This window comes from Teleopsis dalmanni, chromosome 2 (genome assembly GCF_002237135.1).
Source record: "Teleopsis dalmanni isolate 2A chromosome 2, ASM223713v2, whole genome shotgun sequence".
NCBI classification, from domain to species: Eukaryota; Metazoa; Arthropoda; class Insecta; order Diptera; family Diopsidae; genus Teleopsis; species Teleopsis dalmanni.
In genome coordinates, this window is record NC_051847.1 from 32,110,296 (window position 1) to 32,128,792 (window position 18,497).

The window sequence follows — 18,497 nt, forward strand, 5'->3', positions numbered from 1 at the left end:
ATAATATGTCTAATATAATATTCAATTTTATATTAAATAATTTTTTTGAATCTTACAATGTTTAAAACTATTTTTTTATCGATTTCGACTTAATATATATATTTTGTTTTTCTTTTTTTTTGTTTTTGATTAAATATTAATTTTTTAATATTATTCACAACTACTTTTTTCACTATTACTATTTGTTTTTTATTTTATTTATTTTTTTTTTTTGTTTTTTTTTTCAAATACTATTCAAATGCATTTGCAGCAAATATTTTTTGAAGTGTAGCCTTTAGAATATCCGCGCGGATCATTAAACTTTTCATAATTTTTAGTTTCAATCAAGTGTAAACATAGTTGGTGGAGCACGTGCTAAATACATGCGGTGACACACAACTGAAAGAAAAGACACATATAAATTAGGTAACACTTTTGGATATTTATTCGTACATCAAAACACTGACACGTACACATACAACAGCAGCCTGTGAGTGTGCAACGAGCATGCCTTTGTGTGTGTGTGTGTGGATAAACAATATAAAAAGCAAAAGCTTTGCTTGAAGCACGAAACTGAGCCAAAATAAATTTCGGTTTAAAAGCCCAAAGAGCGCCGTTTTTATTTATATTAACTGAAAATTTTTTTTGTGTTTTCTTTTTGTTTTATTTATTATTATTTTTTTTCTTGTACGAAATAATTTTATTGCCAATTTTTTTCTTATTTATATTTTTTTTGTATTTTTTAGGTTTTAACACAAATACAGGTTGACTTTTTGGTTGCGTGTATATAATTTTTATTTATTCATAACATTTATTTTCAATTTTTTTTTGTTTTTGGTTGTTTGCACTCTTGTATTTTTGTTGCTTTTATTAATTTAATATGAATTTATTTTACTTTGTTTTCTTCTTTTTTTTGTGTGTTATTTTACATTAAAGGTTGCTGTTGCATATTCGCATTGCAAAAAATGTTAACAATTTGGTTTAACATGCGCACGCACATACACACACATACATACAAAAGCATGCGTTTTTATGCCCAACAAATTAAAAGGGAAAAATTTTTTTATTTATTTAACTTAAAATTTAATTCACACGCCTTTATGACTTAAAACTCTGTTTCAGCCGGCAGCGCTGCTGTCTGTTATTTCTCTGCTTTGGTCATTTTATTATTTATTTTTTTTCGCTGCTCATTGAGCTCACATAAATATTTTTTTTTATTTTAGTTTATTTAAAACTTTAAATTAATGCATATTGTTTTACATTTTTTCTTTTTAATTAAATATATTTTAAATTATATATTTATGTACTTCTTACTGAACACTATTTTTTTATATTTCTTTTAATTGAAAATAAATTTATTCCAAATTATATTTATTCTCCTTTATCATGTACATTCTTCTATTCTTTTGTTTTTATTGTTTAATTTTTTAAATTTTTTACATATTAAAAAATTTTAATTAAACACTAAAAGCAGCAAAACTTTAAACAAAAATTTTATTTTTTTATTAAAAAAAAATCAGATATGCAGCAACAACGTGTGCGCTGACTGACACTGACACAGACCGTCGTCGTTGCATTAAAAATAACAACAAAACGAATTTTTATTTAAACTTTATAAAATAAAAACAAAAACACTGCACAATCAAAACAAAAAATAAAATGTAAATAAAAATATCAAAGCTGATGCTGCTGGTGCTGCTGCTGCTGTTATGCGTTTTTGTTTGTTTGCTGCTGCTGCTGCAGAGAATTGACACATATAAAATGATGCTCATGTGCTCTTGCTTAGCAGCGAGCGCTTTACAGAGAGTCTTTTAGCTGCTGTTGTATTGCTTGTTGTTTTTGTTATATTTTTATGTGCATGCAATTTTTTTTTTTGTCGTTTTATTTGTATTGATGTAACGTAATGCTGCTCACACTATATGTGTAACTTGTTTGTGCCGCATCGGCGAACTAATCGAATACACTGTAAGCGCCTATAATTAAATTTTATAATTTAAAAATAAAAAAAAATTCAAAAAAAAGAAAACAATTTTAAATTAATTTTAAAATAAAAAATTCTTTATGTTAGCCGCGTTTATTATACACTTGAAAACGTTACAAATCGCAAGCTGATACTGTATTCCAAGACAATTGTGAAGAGAGAATTTTTTACCACTTTTTGTTGTTGCTTTTGTTGCTTTTGTTGCTGTTGTTGCAAATTTCGTGATTTTTTTTTCTTTCCGTTCACTTCAACATTTTTATTTGTATAAATTTAATTTTTATTTATTTATTTTTATTGCTTCCTTTCATTTTACATTAAAAACATTTATAAGATTTTATTACATTTCCTTTTAAATTTATTCTTTTTTTTCTCTCTCTCATTTGTTTCTATTATTATTGTCATAATGTACAAAAAATACCGTAACACATGGCACCGCGACGTCTTATGCTGCGGCGTTATGTCTACGCGCTTAAAACAACTGAGTAGGTTAAAAAATATCAACATGCTAGCATGCTACTTTTGACCAAGTTAGTAGTAATCGTTGTTGTTGTGTTTGCTGTAGTAGTTGTTGTTGTTATTGTTTTTGTCGTCATTCGTTTTGTTGGCGAAAAAAGCTGGTCTTGCTGTTCATAGTAGCAAGAAGAGCAAGAGTAAATAGCAAAAATATTTCTGCTAAAGAGCAATGCAAATAATATCGATTTTATTGCAGGCATTAAAACTTGTTATAAAAAAAAAAATTAAAAATCAAAAAAAAAAATTTTTTTTGATGCGAATAAAATGAATGCAAATGAATGAAATAAAAACAAAACCGTTGTAAACTCGCTCATAAATGTTATGCGTTAAATGTACTCGCACATGCTATGAAGCGAGTGCATGCAGCGAGTAAGCGCAAAGTCATAAAATAGAGCCGAGCCTAGTATGTGTATTGGAGCATAAAGCAAAGGAAATGAATTTTAATAGTATTGTTTTCTTGTTTTTGTTATGAAAGAAGAGGAAGAAATGCAATATATGTGGCTCAATAAATTAAATTGCATGCTAGAAATAAATGCGTGTAAGAAAAATATGTTTATGCACTGAAAGTAAAATAATTTAATTAAAATTTTACTTATTTTTGAAATTTTAAAAACAAAATTATTAAGCATTTTAGAGAAAATAATTTAAATATTTATGTTTTTCAATTAGTTTTAAAAAAATATTTAAATTACACCGGTTTTTCAACTATTGTCTGACAGTACAGTGAAGATGACTGTAGACTAAAGTCGAAATAACAAAGCAGATGCTAAGAAGCGAGGAAAAAACATAAACCCAGAAAGGGGTCCCTAATGAAGATGTATGGCGTTTTAATCGGTAAGAGTCTGGCACACAGGTATCATGACGATAGTACTGACGGCCCACGATAAGTTTCACAAGCAAAAACAAAAAACGTATAAGTTTTTTTAAAATTATTTTAAAAATAAAAAACTAATGTATAAAAAAATATTTTTTTAAACTAATTTAAAAATAAATAAAAATATTTAAAAAAAAATTTTTTTAAAACTAACTCTTATAATATAAAAAATATTTTTTGAAACTAATTTAAAAACAAAAAAATAATTATTTCTTGTAGAAGGTTGCAAAAAATTTAAATCATCAATCCAAAATAACCCACCACTTAGAAAACCCTAACAGACCTTAGACTCACAATGACAAAGATAGAGGTTATATGTTAGCATAAAAACTGTACTTAAAAACATCTGGTTTCTAACTTAACATCGAGTCCCTTTCTATTGTCAGAAATCTCATTACACTAAGCTTGGATGATATTAAGAACTATATTTTTAAATCTTATCAAACCAAAAAAAAAATATACTGGATATGACAAAATATGACAGTTAAAATAACGTCAAAATGACGTTGATCTTTTGGATGTTATCTAAAGCTATGAAAAGTTTTTAAATGATTCCAAAGCCAGAAAAAGACCCATCTTTACCATCAGCATATAGAACTATTAGTGTTCGTTCTACCTCAATTATCTAAAGTTTTTAAGAATATATTGCAGTTAAATATGATACCTATAATAACCCAAAGACGTGTTATATCTAAACATAAATTCGGCTTTAGAACAAGAGTACATGAGACTGTTAAGTAAGTCCACTTACTTACTGCTTTTCTGGACAAAAAAAAAACTGCTCCGCTATATTTTTGAATGTGATTCAAGCTTTCGTTAAAGTTTAGCATGTGGGCCTGATATATAATATAAGTCAATTTCTTCCTGACAATAAGCATAAGCTTATCTTTTCATGTATAGCTAGTAGAAAATTACAATTAAAGTAAAATTCTTTTAAATTAATTTTGATAAACAATATTTATAATTTATAATTAAATATATAATTTAATAATATAATTGTTAATACCAAATTTTGTTTTGGTGTTCCCCAACAAAGCGTTCTAAGCCTGTTTCTTCATTTAACTTACACAGCTCATTTTTTTCTAAGCCTGAAAAAAGCTTAGGCTTTCTAATTATTTATTGTAAATAGTCAACTTCTAGTAAAAAAGACACAGTTTTAAATATATTTAAAAAAAAATATTTAACGAATTAATTTTTTTTATCGCATAACATAAAAATGGCAGCACAATAGAACAACAAAAAATATTCTAAACGACCTATTTTGAAGGTAATTTAATTCATAAAAATTATAAAAACTTAATGTGTAAAAAACTAGAAAAAGAAACCAATAATAATATAAAATAATAAGTGCGATAATATATAATTTAAAATCATTAACTAAAATAAAATATGACTGATTAATAGGTGTGAAATGGGAGCATTTTTTGTAAGAGGAAATTGCATGCTATAAAAAGCCTAACAAATAAGAGCAAACCAAAAATCGCATAAAGCAAGTGAGCTTAATTAAAACACACAAACAACATTAGTTGCTGCCTCTTAGCGGCCTCTATGTTGCCTCTTTGCTGCCTCTTTGCAGCTCACTACTGCTACTGTACGAGGCATGCGTTCGGCAATTTCTTTGAGAAGACAACTCGTCGTGTTCGTATCATACTACATCAAATACAATATATACGTAGGTACTTATATGCAGTCACCTATTTTATCATTCGGCTCATTCTGACAACGATGCAATTACAACAAAAGCGAAAACAGAAATTCATTATGAATTAAAACAATAACAACAATCACAATAACAACAACAACAACTACAATAATAATAACAATAATAAGATAAAGCTTGCAATACAATTTTATGAATTAATTTAAAGTTTGCTTGGCTTGCTTTGAGTTCAACGATTTTTATTTAAATATTTTATGCTTATTTATTTTTTTATACGTATATTATATTACATTAATAGTTTATTTTATATTATTTACATAATATATTTATATATTTTTCTTTTCTTTACATTTTTTATAAAAAATTTTTAAAAGGAATAAAATCACTTTCGCTGCACTTAAGAACTCACACAACATGTTTACGATTGTCATATGCCTTTTGGTTTATTTTTATAGCCACATTTTGACAACTGCCGACATTGCTCTCTCCTTCTTCTTCTCCTTCTAATGTAGGATAAATGACGCAGGCGTCTTTAATGGTAGGCACTGCCAGATAAGAATTATGTTACAAGTTTATTAAAAACTTATTTCATGTTATAGGCCCATGCTACATATGAGTCAAATTAAGAGGAATAAAAATAGTTTTTATAACAGTTTTCGCACAGTTTACTGTATGAAGTGGATTGAAATTTTACTTATGTTTTAATGGTGTTGAAAAAGTGATGAAATTAATTATTGCACAAAATTTTTTTCAGACATTTTTAGATATTTTCTCTTTTGAGTTTACAAAGGCATTTTATAATTAATGCCAGAACGGAACATTGAAAAGCGAGAGTATAAACATTTTATATGTAATTACGGAATACCAATATAAATAAATAAATGTTATATGACTTTTCAAGATGTTTCTATAACTTTTTTACACACACAAACATATAACCGAGAAGAATTCATATACACGAATTTTCAATCTACAGAAATCATCAAGTGTGACAAGAATCAAAAATTAATGCACCATTAATACTCAAAAATTACTCAAAAAATACTTAAGTTGGGATTGACCATACACATATAACACTCAAAAGAATATACAAACACGAAATATTAAAAAATTATATATAATTAAATATATATATATGTGTAAAAACACTCATTTAAAAAATAAATAATTGTTTAATAGAGATATTACAAAAATGTTTCAAAATTGCTTTCGGAACATTTTTTTTAAATTAAATAATAATTGTTAAATTATTTTTGAGAAAGATCATTTGTAAGAAGACCATTTTAAGAACTACTAAACTAATGTTAATATTAATATTAACATTATATTAATGTTAAAAAAATATATTCAAATATTTCTCAATAAAAAGGTACTCGGTGCGTATAAGTGATTTTTTTAAGTATAAGTAATTTTTTTTAAACCCTGTACAAAAAAAAAATAAAATTTTGTTTTTCAGCAAAAGCGCCTAGGGAGATATCAAAATCTAGTAGTGGCTTGTTATAACCATTTAAGTAAGCAAGTGCGTTACAGAAGTAGAGTTAAAATAAATGGAAAATGCTTGCATTTTATTTATTTCCCAGAAAATATTCTAATAATTTAATTTTTTAAATATAAAAAGATCACCTACATATATCAGTCATACTTTGTATTCCATTCAGACCTTAGGGAATTATTTTTATTAGTGTGTGATAACTTTAAATAAAAGGCGTTAATAACATAGCGATTGAGAACTCCTTAGGAAAACCAATAAAACAACAACTTATATATATTATGTATTATATATTATAATATAAGTTAACACACACGTCTCCCAAATTTGGCCCTGTGCTAAGTTTCATTAACGGAGCAATCATGTGATATTATTCGAACGCATGGTTGCTACCAATGGTTGATAAAGAAAATCACTTGTCAGTCCAGTCCCGATCGGTTAAAGGATGTTCAACGTACATATATTTATTGTAGGAAGTAAAAAGTAATTGAAAGAAATTGTTGTTTTTTTCGGCCGTAAATATTGTTTGTGTTTCTAAAGCGACGTATTTGTGGACCGGATTAATGTCGATGGAACAATTATATACTTTTTATATCTTATTATATAGTTATGTTTAATTATTGCTAGCAGTCGTTGTTTTCTATTGTTTTAGGGCGAGCGCACTTTATTACGGAAACCGTAGATTTCATTTAAGTTCTATAATTATTTCTAAAGATTTACTGTTTATAAAAAGAGAATAGTTTATCTTTTTTCTTTTTGTGAAGATAAGTCTTCTTGCTGTTGTATGTGGCTTTTAATTGTTCTCTTTTTTTTATGAAAGTAAGTCTAAGAACCATACAAGTTCGATAGAAATTAATCAGAAAAATTTTGTTCTTCCAAATGTTGGATCCAAAAAACGTAGTAATGTTTGACAAAATATAAATAAATTTTTATTTTTTGAAATGAATAAAGTTTTCAGATAATAAACGAAATGTATTAAAGCAAATTGAATATAAGAAGTAATTATTTATTTTGGAAGTACCTGTAAAAGAAAAGAAAAAAGAAAAAAATCATAAGATTGTTCAAGGGAAGTTGAACAAAAAAATAACATAGTTTAACGAAAATTAAGAGAGTATCTAAATAATATTAAAATTAAAAATTGAAAGAAAAAAAGTCAATGAAAAAAAAATTGCAAGTTGAAAGTTAGAAATAGTTATTACTTTTTTTTGTTTGATAATGAAAACGAATTTATTATAAATCTAACAGAAATTAAATCATAAATCAAAGTCTACAACGAAACAGTTGCAACAAATTGTGAGAACAGGGGTAAAAGTGTGCTTTTTTGTAATACACAATAAAACAATAACAATTTGACTACGACGATAAACACAACAAAAAAAAACACAAAATTAGTTGAATTTTCTAACGACAATGGATAAGCCTACTACGTCGATTTCATCATCGTCCGCAGTGGCTCTTGCAGATGGAGCAAGTGCTGCAGTGAGCAGCAAAGTTACAACAACATCTGCCGCAACAACCACCACAGTCAATAGCAATGTAACAAGTGTTAAACTTATAATTAAGGCCTCAAATCAACTACACGATGATCAAGTTGTTGAGAGTGATTTACTTTGGACTGTACAACGTCTTAAGATGCAATTGTCTTTGGTTTACCCAAGCCAGCCGCCAGTAGCAGAACAGAAGCTTATTTACTCAGGACAACTACTAAATGATAAGCTCTTACTGAAAGACGTTATACGCAGTTATAAGGATGTTTATACACAAAACCACATATTTCATTTAGTTCACACGCCTGCTTCAATGCGATCACCACCACCTCTAGCTGCAAAATCAATACGAAATAAAACTATGACTTCCAATGTAGATATAAACACAGCTTCGACTAATATGGGCTCAGCCGCAACAGATGGTTTACGGCATAGATATATATATTCAGCTACGCAACCACAATATATTTTGCAGCCAAACCCACAGCATAGTCAGCAGGACCAACAAAGCCAAAACCAACAGACACAGCAATCAGTGCATCAGCCGCAGCCATGGGCAGGATACTATGCAAATGCACCACAATTTAATCCGCACATAATGCCTGTATTAGCTGCTCATGCACAAGCCCCTCTTCCACAGAGTTGCCCACCATTTGATACAAACAATCCAATGAATCAGTGGACTATGCAAGCAATAGCCACACAACAAGCTGCTATGTACAATTGGATTCAGCATGTGTATTCACAATATATGGATCGTTGTATACAAGTCTCAAATGCATCGCAGAATAATACAATTGATCCTACTATACCAATAAATCATGCCTTTCAGGCACCATATGGATACTCCAATTTTGGCGTACCTCTGATACCAAATCCTAGTGCACATCAGCCACAAAACCAAATGCAGCAAAGCACTGAAAATATTGTTGGAAGTGTACCAAATGTTGAACCAGTAGATGTACAAGCACAGGAACGGCCTGAGGCAGTACTACAAAGACCACGTTTTCCTAACATTGCACAAGAGGAACAGGAAAATCGAGACTGGCTGGATAGGTTCTATTCAATAACACGCTTAGCTTTGTTCCTGATCATTTTGTTTTATAACTCATCGCCATTGCGTTGTTTAGCTGTAGTTTTTATTGCTGGCGGAATTTATCTTAATCATATTGGTGTGTTTCATTTTCGACCAGAACGCAATAATAATAATATAAATCGCAACAATAACGATCAAATACGCCAAGGTGTCGAGGAAGTACAGCAGGCTCAAGCACAAGCTCCTCAAGAGATACAAAATGAGAGTGCATCAAATACTGATCCCGCCGAAGAAAGTTTAGCAAATCGTAGTGAAGATGTTGAGAGTAATGCAACAGAAGAACCTGCTATTAATGCTGAAGACACCGATGAAGAGCAACAACAACATGATTCTTCTGATGATACTCCTGGTGACGATGCAGAACCAAATGCAGCAGCTCTACCAAATGTTGGCGTTCTAATATTTGTACGTATATTTGTGCTAACATTTTTTGCGTCATTGCTTCCAGAGATGCCAGCATTGTAAATTATGGGTAAACTATAACATAAGACATAAATAATATAACAAAGACAAGCAAAGCGGAAGGAGAGGGCAAATTAAAATATTTTTATTTAGTAAACCATTAACTTGGAAGCATATGTAAAGCACTGATAGTTTGTTTTTCCACATTTTTAACAAGAATTTGCTTCAACTCTCAACCATTCCCTATTTCAATACACTTCCAGACTTTTCTATTTTTATAAAAAGGAAGTACTAAGTATTTTTAGCTAATATTAATTACTAAAATATGTAAGTAATTAATTGGTGTTATTATGTTTGAGTTTAAATAAGAATTTGGTTCCATATGTTGTCAACTTAGTACTTCTATATATTATCAAAATGTTTGTCGAAGATTTTTTGGCATATATAATATAATTTTGATAAAAAATTTTAAAAAATAAAGCTACGAAATTTTTATGTAAATATATATACCATTTAATCAAAAAAGAACGAGAATTTAAAAAAAAAAGCAAAATTTTAATTTTTAATTTATTATCGCCTTCAAAGTATTCTCCTCCTGCGGCAATACATGCATGCCAACGCTTGATCCAATTTTCCATACAAGTTTTATAGGCCGCCGAAGGTATGGCCTTTCTCTCTTTTATTCTCTATGGTCTCAAAACGCGTCTATGGTTCTCGCAATGGCAATTTGAGTCGGGGAAAGATGAAAAAGTCACACGGGGCCATATCTACGACGGTACTTGGTTGATGATATTGGTGGAATTTTTGGCCAAAAACTGCGACACAACTAACACTGTCTGAGCCGGTGCGTTATCGTGGTGTAAAATCCATGAGTTTTCCTTCCATAAATCTGGCCTCTTTTTGCGAAAGGCCTCACACAAACGACGCATAACGGCCAAATAATACTCCTTATTGACCATTTGACCATCTGAAAGGAATTCATAGTGCACCACACCACGTATATCGAGGAAAACAGTCAGCATAACCTTGATTTTGGACCGACTTTGGCGTTCTCTTTTCGGTTTCGGCTCACCTTCGAAGCACCATTCGGTCGATTGTCGTTTAGCGGGCATGTCAAATTCATAGACCCATGTCTCATCACCAGTTATGATGCATTCGATCTAACATGTTAGGCGACTAACATCCAATAGTTACTACCCGATAATATTTGGAAAATAAATAATAGAGATTGAGTTTCACTTGTAGCACTCTCGATTGAGATCGCGTTTGTATCGATGGATTAGACTCCACGTAGCACTTATCAAGCTAAGCTTCTAAAAGCAATCATAAGTAAAGGCACGAATTGCTTTGAATCCAAATCCCAATAAAGAAGAATAAAAGCACTACAAAAGCTTTTAATTCATGCCAACAAATTTAAACAGAAACACACAAAACGTGTATGACAAAAAAAAAAAGAACGAAAAAAAAAAAATAAAACGCGCTAAAAATAAGAACATAATTTAGTTTAAGTCAAGAGGTGTAAAAACCAGAAAAATAAATGTAAATAAACACAAAAAAATGCGAGTAAATAAAATCAAAAGTAAGTACGAAAAAAGTATGTTACAAAGTCAGAGCACTGATTCAACACATAAAAAAAAAATACAATATGGAAGAAACCAGTAAAAGCACACAAAAAAGTAACAACAAAAACTTCAGACAAAAATAAAAGAAAAATTATAATCAAAAATATTGTAAACCTCAATTTCTGCTTGTTTGTTGCCAACACAAAAATCAAGCCGAGCTTAAAACCGCACATTATGGAAACCAGTTTGGAACGCAGTTAGAAGCACAATTGCTCTCACGAAAATGTAAGCTTAGAATAAATTTTAAGAGAGAAAAATATGTGAGAGATTATTGAGAGAAGAACTTTTATTTAGAAAATTTTTTTACTTTTTACTGTGACTATTAAGTTATAAAAATAATTAAAATTATCTTGATTATAGTGATTAAATTTTGATTTTTCTTAATTTTTATAATTATTAATTTTTACTATTACTTATTTATATTATTGTTAATTTTTATTTTTATTCATTTTTATTATAATTAATTTCTTTTATAATAGATTTTAATTATTATTATTTTTATTATTATTTTTATTATTGTTTATGTATTAATATTATTTATATTTATATTATTATTATTATTTTTATTATTATTAATTTTTTACTACTCATGTTTTCTATTATTCATTTTTAGTATTACTCATTTTGATTATCATCAATTTCATTTATTTTTAATTTGTATTATTATTATTAATATTATTTATTTATTTAAGTAATAGGCTATTAGAGCACCCCGACTAGGACAATTTCGGACTATTTATAAATCTTGTAATTGTTGTGGGCTTAGTTTTACCTATTTGACTTGGGACTAATATCCCACTTCCAAGGTAATCGAGTCTACGTCTTGCCACCGCTGGGCAGTTGCATAGAACATGTTCTGATGTTTCCTTTTCCTCATGACAGAGTCGACAGGAGTCACTTTCTACCACACCTATTAATATATATTATTAATAATTTTTATTATAAATAATTTTTATTATTACCATTTTTATTATTATTAAATTCTTTTATTATAGATTTTTAATATTATTATTATTTTTATTATTCATTTTTATTATTACTCATTTTTGTTATTATCATTTCTTTTATTTTTAATTTGTATTATTATTATTATTAATATGTAGATTATTATTAATTTCTTATATAATAATTTTTTTATTATTATTATTTTTATTATTATTAATTTTTTTTATTATACATTTTTATTTTATTTTATTTTCTTTATTATTAATTTTTATTAATATTCCTTTTTGTTATTATTCATTTTTATTATTATTCATTTTTATTATTATTTATTTTTATTATCATTATTATTTTTATAATTTATATAATGATTACAACTGAAAGAATTGAATAAAATATTCGATTTATAATATATGCGGTTATATTCATATAAAATCGTAAGTTATTATTTATTGATAATATTATTGACTTACGCACTTCGTTAATATGTTTTTATAAAATAGGTATAAATAATATCTGCAAGGAGCACCTTACTCTACGCCCATGACATCGTCGTCTTTGAGCGTACTAAGGACAATGTTACAGCTACTTCTGTTGCTATCAAAAAGAAATCTGCGAAAATGGGCTTAGCGAGGAATGAGGGCAAAATTTAGTATATGTCGACTACTGGTAGAAATATGCATCCCATCCCTTAAATGCGGAGTTGGTAGCTGGCGACTACCAACTAACTCTTTGTCCTGAATCTTTATATAGAAAACTTACTATATATATAGATGAGACTTTTCATCTTACCCTGGAATCGCCGGTACAACCTAACCTAACCTAATAGGTTGAAGAAAGATATGTTTATATAAAGGTCCGTAAATATAAAAATTAATTAGTAAGGTTTTTTTTGGGTAAAGTTATTTTACCACCTTATATATTATTTAACTATTGTAGAAATTGAAGAGTGGAATCCAAACGTATCTTTTTTAAACATACGAGATTTATTTTTGTAAGATGTTTATATGAACATGTTGACAAGAAAAATATTAACAAAGATGGCATTGAAATTTTAAAAATTTTGATTTTAAATATCACACACCATTACTTCAAGAAAATAATTTTTATTTGAAAGCAAGAGCTATATTTTGGAATCCAAAATTAAAGTTGTAGTGTTCTATAAAAAAACTGAAAATGAAAACATTGCAAAGTATACAAAAATTTCAAAATACGGCTGGTCCAAGCGTTGCTGTTGCTGGGAGTGCAAGCTCTGCAAATTCTAAAGCGATTCCGACGATACCAATAGCGTTAAATCATGTGGCAGATTTATCGTTGATTCAGACAACAACTGAAGCACCCACACCGGGTCGCGTAGGCGTACTAATCAAGTTTTTTGAAAAAGTTATTTCTGATAAAAAGGAACAGCCTAAAGTTATCAAGCCAAGATCTACTAAAGAAAATGGGTAATTAAATGAAGAACTGCAAGTAGTACCATCGATGAACATAAGACCTAGTAAAACATGTCTCGTTTCCACGCAATCAGAACTAAAATCTAAAGTTCCAACTACAGATGAGGAAACCAACAATTTAATGAAATTCGGTAAGATCCAATGATTTATTTCAATTTGATAATATGTAATAAAATGAAAATGGTGAATAATTTCTCACTTAAGCTCTTGCAATATAAGATAAAAAATTATATTAGATAATTTTAATAAGAGATAATCATATTCATATTTACAACAGTTGTAGAAGCGCTACTGGAGAAGATACCGTGTAACTTGTGACGTGAGTTTTACACCACCATCACAACCTCAAATATAGGTATTTGACAAAATAAGTTTTGTAAGAGATAATCATTACACATATCTACAACTATCCTAGAAACGCTAATGGAAGAAGATATCGAGTAATTTGTGACGCAAGTTTTACTTTAGTAGAACTATGTCGGATGAAGGTATTTGACAAGATAATTTTTTTGAGAGATAATCATTTTCATATCAACAGTAGGCCTAGAAGCATTAATGTAAGATAATATGGAGTAGCTTGTAATGTGAGTCTTACTTTAGTAGTACTATATCGGATGAAGGTATTTGACAAGATAATTTTTATGAGAGATAATCATTTTCATATCAACAGTAGGCCTAGAAGCACTAATGGAAGATAATATGGAGTAGCTTGTAACGTGAGTCTTACTTTAGTAGTACTATATCGGATAAAGGTATTTAGAAAGGTAATTTTTGTGAATGATAATCATTTCTATATCCACAACAGCCCTAGAAGCGGTGATGAAAGTTTCGTGACATTCTGGAACAGAGCATAAAAGTTTAGTAATAGTCGGTTCAGTTAAAGACTGGTTACAGACAGTTAAAATGGCCTCTAATATTTTCGGACCATCGTTTTTTTATACGTTTTTAATGAATTGTGTTCGTTTGACGTACTTAAGTCAGTAATATTGGGGATAGGAGAGAACTTTAATATATCAATGGATCCATTTTATAATCTGTGATGGTTTGCGATTTTATATTTTGCATGCAAAAGCCAGTGGTTCGTTGGTTAAAAATTTGTTATAGACGCTACACACAATAGTATAATATATTTTTTCAAAAGTTTAGGACATCAAAAATAAATCATTTTACAACAAACTCACTTTAGTTTCATTATAAATCTGAAGGTAATTATATATTTTATTTCATGAAAAGATTTTATATTAATATATATGTATAATTGATTCTGTATTTATGAAGTCAATACGAAGATATTTAGTACTCACACGATTTCAATTGATTTGCCTGAATATTAAGAGCAATAAAAATCTAATATCTAACAAAAATTTCGTCATCCTCTTTTAATAACAATGTGGATTAATTAAGACACAACTGTGTGTACTAGGGAATATATTTGTAAATTTGTATGGAATGTGGTTTTATCGTGTAGAGTTAACAGCATAAGTAATTATTTAAAGTGAATTATTAATTGTTAATAGTGTTTCGTTAAAGTGGATAGAAATGAAGTCTTTTAAAGTTTATATTCTATTATTATACTGGAATATAAGATTTGAAAGTTGGACAAGGTGACTTACGACTCATATCGTTCGTACTAAGTATCAGAATGACAGTGACAACATTATGGACAACATTATTTAAATTTCCACTTAAAAAAAATCAATCATTGAGATTTCATTATATGGAAGATCTCTGTAAATTTCATCACTACCAAATTGGTGGTAGTGAGATCAAAAGTCGCTGCTTTTATAAATGTATGATCTACATATATAACATGTAATAAATAAGGTCTAAACTTTTGGTAACAATCTAATCTGATTATATTAGAAATATATTATATATGGCCCATGCCACACTAGAGTAAGATGAAAGATTAAAATTACCTTTTATAACAGTTTTCACAAAACTTACTGTATTTAAATCAGGGCCGTCCAGGCCAGATGCGATTGCGTAATTGTAGTAGATTAAAAACATGTCGCGGGCCGCATGTGGCCAGGGACAGCGCTTCAGACAGCCCTGAGATGATTGAAATTTTACAAAGGCTTTGTTGACACTGTTATACGTATATACACAATATATTTTTGTCATTTTTTTATATTTTGTATTTAACATAAACATATATATGAATTACATATATGTATATTACATATACATATTATGCTTAATGACAGAATGGAACAGCAAAGCGCGAAAGTAAGAAATTAATACATAATTTGCGAGTACTAAAATAAAGTTTCAAGTACTTCTCAAAATGTTTCTATTACTTTTCTACACATACATACATAAGCAAGTAGAGTTCATGACTACACATTTTCAATCTGCAGAATTCATCAAGTGTGGCAGAGTATCGAAATATGAGTACCAACGTTAATCTTGAAGAATTACTCAAGTATGGTGTGGTCTCCTAAGCATAGAATTCAAATTTTTCTCAAATTTGCTTAATTTTGTAAAACAAATTCAATTTAATATTAAATATATAAAGGGATTTATTGCGATATTTTGCTACTCCAAAAAGAGCAAAATGCTGCTCTAAAAAGAACAAATATATCTTATCTATTGTATTTCACAAAAATACGTACATCATATATAACGACTACAAAAACAAAAGCGCATCAGAGATTTCAGTTTCAATGTTATTACCGCCGCCATTGCGTCTAAAAGCGCCAATCTGTATCTGTTCGTTTATTTCGTTATCGGACACTTAACGCCTCAATACTAAATACCAAATAATTTAATATGAAAATATCGCATTAAAAATTCAATAAAAAAAATTAAAATTGCCAACAGAACATTGGAATGCACAAATAAATGTAAATTATTTGACTGATATTGAAATAACAAAAAAAAAACAAAAGAAAAAAAAACAATTCAAACAAAATCTTATTTTCCTGATTTAATTTTGCTTACATTAACAAAATGTATTGTTTTTATTTTTATTTTTACTTTTGCTTTTTTGTTTTTTATTTAAATAAATAATTTTATTGCTTATAAATTTGCGTTTCACATTTATGAATACAAAATGGCAATTGCATGCGCCGATAACGTCATATGAAGAAACAACAGAGCAACAGAACAGCAGAGCAACGTAACAACGTAACAAATGGTCAAAAGAGCAACTGAGTGTCAACGAAACGGGCCGACGTAGATATGTGGAAGCCTATAAGTGTTTGTACGCCATTAAATGTTTGACTTAGTTTGCATTTGCATGTAAGCATATGTAGGTATGTGAAATGCATAAATGAGATAGACAACTTTTATATGTAAATAGAAAGAAAACGATAATGACGACGGCTATAATAACGACGACCACAACAGTGGAGACCGAGACGACGACTACGACGACGACGAACACTACATACTACACAACAGTATTGAAAAAAGCAAGCGAAGAAAAAGAAGAAGCAGAGGAAGGCAAGTTGAATGACATAAAATATCAACTGACCTTCAACTCAGAGACTGAACCTTAGAAAAATGAATAATTTTCACTTTAAAATTTGCCGCAGCACAACAACAACAACAAATCAAATAAGAAGAAAACAAGCAACAAAATTAAATCAGAGAATGAGCATTTTACATGAGAAGAAGAAGAAGAGTAACAGCAACTAAAATAGCAGCAGCATTGCATGTCAATGCAAACATACAATTGTATGTGAAACGTTTGCGACGTATGAGTGAGTGAGTTAGTATATATATGTGTGTGTATGTGTAATGAAAGCGCAGAGAGTTTGCATTAAGCAATGCGACAAAATCAAACAAAATGGGCTCAAAACAACAACAACAACAACTACGATACATTAATAAAAAACCACAAAAACAAAAAATTTTGCAATTTTATAAATTTAGCTTTTATTTTTAGTCATAAATAAAAAAAACAGTACAAATTATAGTTGTTGTTCTTGCTTTTTTATCGAAAGCCGCTGTTGCCCTGGTGTTGTTGTTGTTATTATTATTGTTGTTGTTGCTGTTGTTATAACTGCTACTGCAAACGTAAACGCAAACTCAGTGAGCCGCAAAATAGCATGCAATATCAAAACAAAAAAAGGAATCAAAAGAAAAAACAATTTATAACCAGAACACTAGCAAAAATAAATATAGCAAAAAATTGTTTGTTTTTTGTTTTTACTTTTGGTTTCTGGTTTTTGCTTTTTTTTTGGTAATAGAAAATCAGGGAAATCGTGTCGACACAACATGAAAATGAATTAAAGTTGCAAAGTAAATTGCATCGCGTGATGAAAATAATGTGCCATTCCCATTTTGTATTGTGTTTTTTTGTTATTGTTATTCATTTACTTTTCCTTATTCTTCTTCTTCTTTTTGCAGTTGTTTTGTTGTTGTTGTTCCTTTGTTATTATTGTTAATTGTTTAGTTGTCAGACATTGAGTAGCGCAATTTCTGAAATTATTGTGGGAAGTTTCCGTGAAGTGTAAATGACTATACTCAAAGCATACCACTATGCCCCATTAGCATATAAAAATTGAAAAACGGGAAGAGAGAGAGAGAGAGATAGCAGAGAGTGAGACTCAGTTGAAGATGAGGTATTAGAAGAAAGATTAGTAATTATTAATTAATTATTTTTGTAAAGATTAAAATAATATAAAAGTAATATATATTATGAAATAATTTAAATAGAAAACATTGGAAAGTTAATCAAAAATCAAGAGACAGGCAGAAAGTAAGAGACAGAGCAAAAAGAGACCGAGAGAGAGAGAGAGTGAAATGTGTTGCAAGATCAGTAATTTGTACACATCAGTAATATTACTTGAAACTGAGTCTTTCAAGCGAAGTTAACTATTAATTCATTAATTTACTAGTTTTAAAGAGAAGTTTAAAAGAGAATGACATTAAAATTCATAAGCTACAAGTTACTCAAAGTCAGGCTCTCTGAAGACTTTTCAAAGTGCCATGGTACATTCACATGTCTGACATGCTAAGACATCTCAGAATAGATCCGATCAATAAATATAT

At 28.9% G+C, this 18,497-nt stretch overlaps 1 protein-coding gene and 1 long non-coding RNA gene across 8 annotated transcripts in view; both read left to right on the forward strand.

Annotated features, from left to right (window-relative positions):
• Positions 1–14,652, forward strand: part of LOC119674825 — a 93,492-nt gene extending 78,840 nt beyond the window's left edge. For 6 of the 7 annotated variants that reach the window (XR_005252215.1, XR_005252216.1, XR_005252208.1 and 3 more), the window contains exons 6-7: positions 14,167–14,248; positions 14,302–14,652. This is a non-coding gene — a long non-coding RNA (uncharacterized LOC119674825). The remainder of the gene's footprint in view (positions 1–14,166; positions 14,249–14,301) is intronic. The other variant, XR_005252210.1, reaches the window with a different exon arrangement.
• LOC119674824 (homocysteine-responsive endoplasmic reticulum-resident ubiquitin-like domain member 2 protein) lies at positions 7,694–9,813 on the forward strand. Its single transcript, XM_038085982.1, has one exon. The coding sequence runs from the start codon at positions 7,907–7,909 to the stop codon at positions 9,542–9,544; it is 1,638 nt and encodes a 545-aa protein (XP_037941910.1). The 5' UTR covers positions 7,694–7,906; the 3' UTR covers positions 9,545–9,813.
• Positions 14,653–18,497: the final 3,845 nt, after the last annotated feature.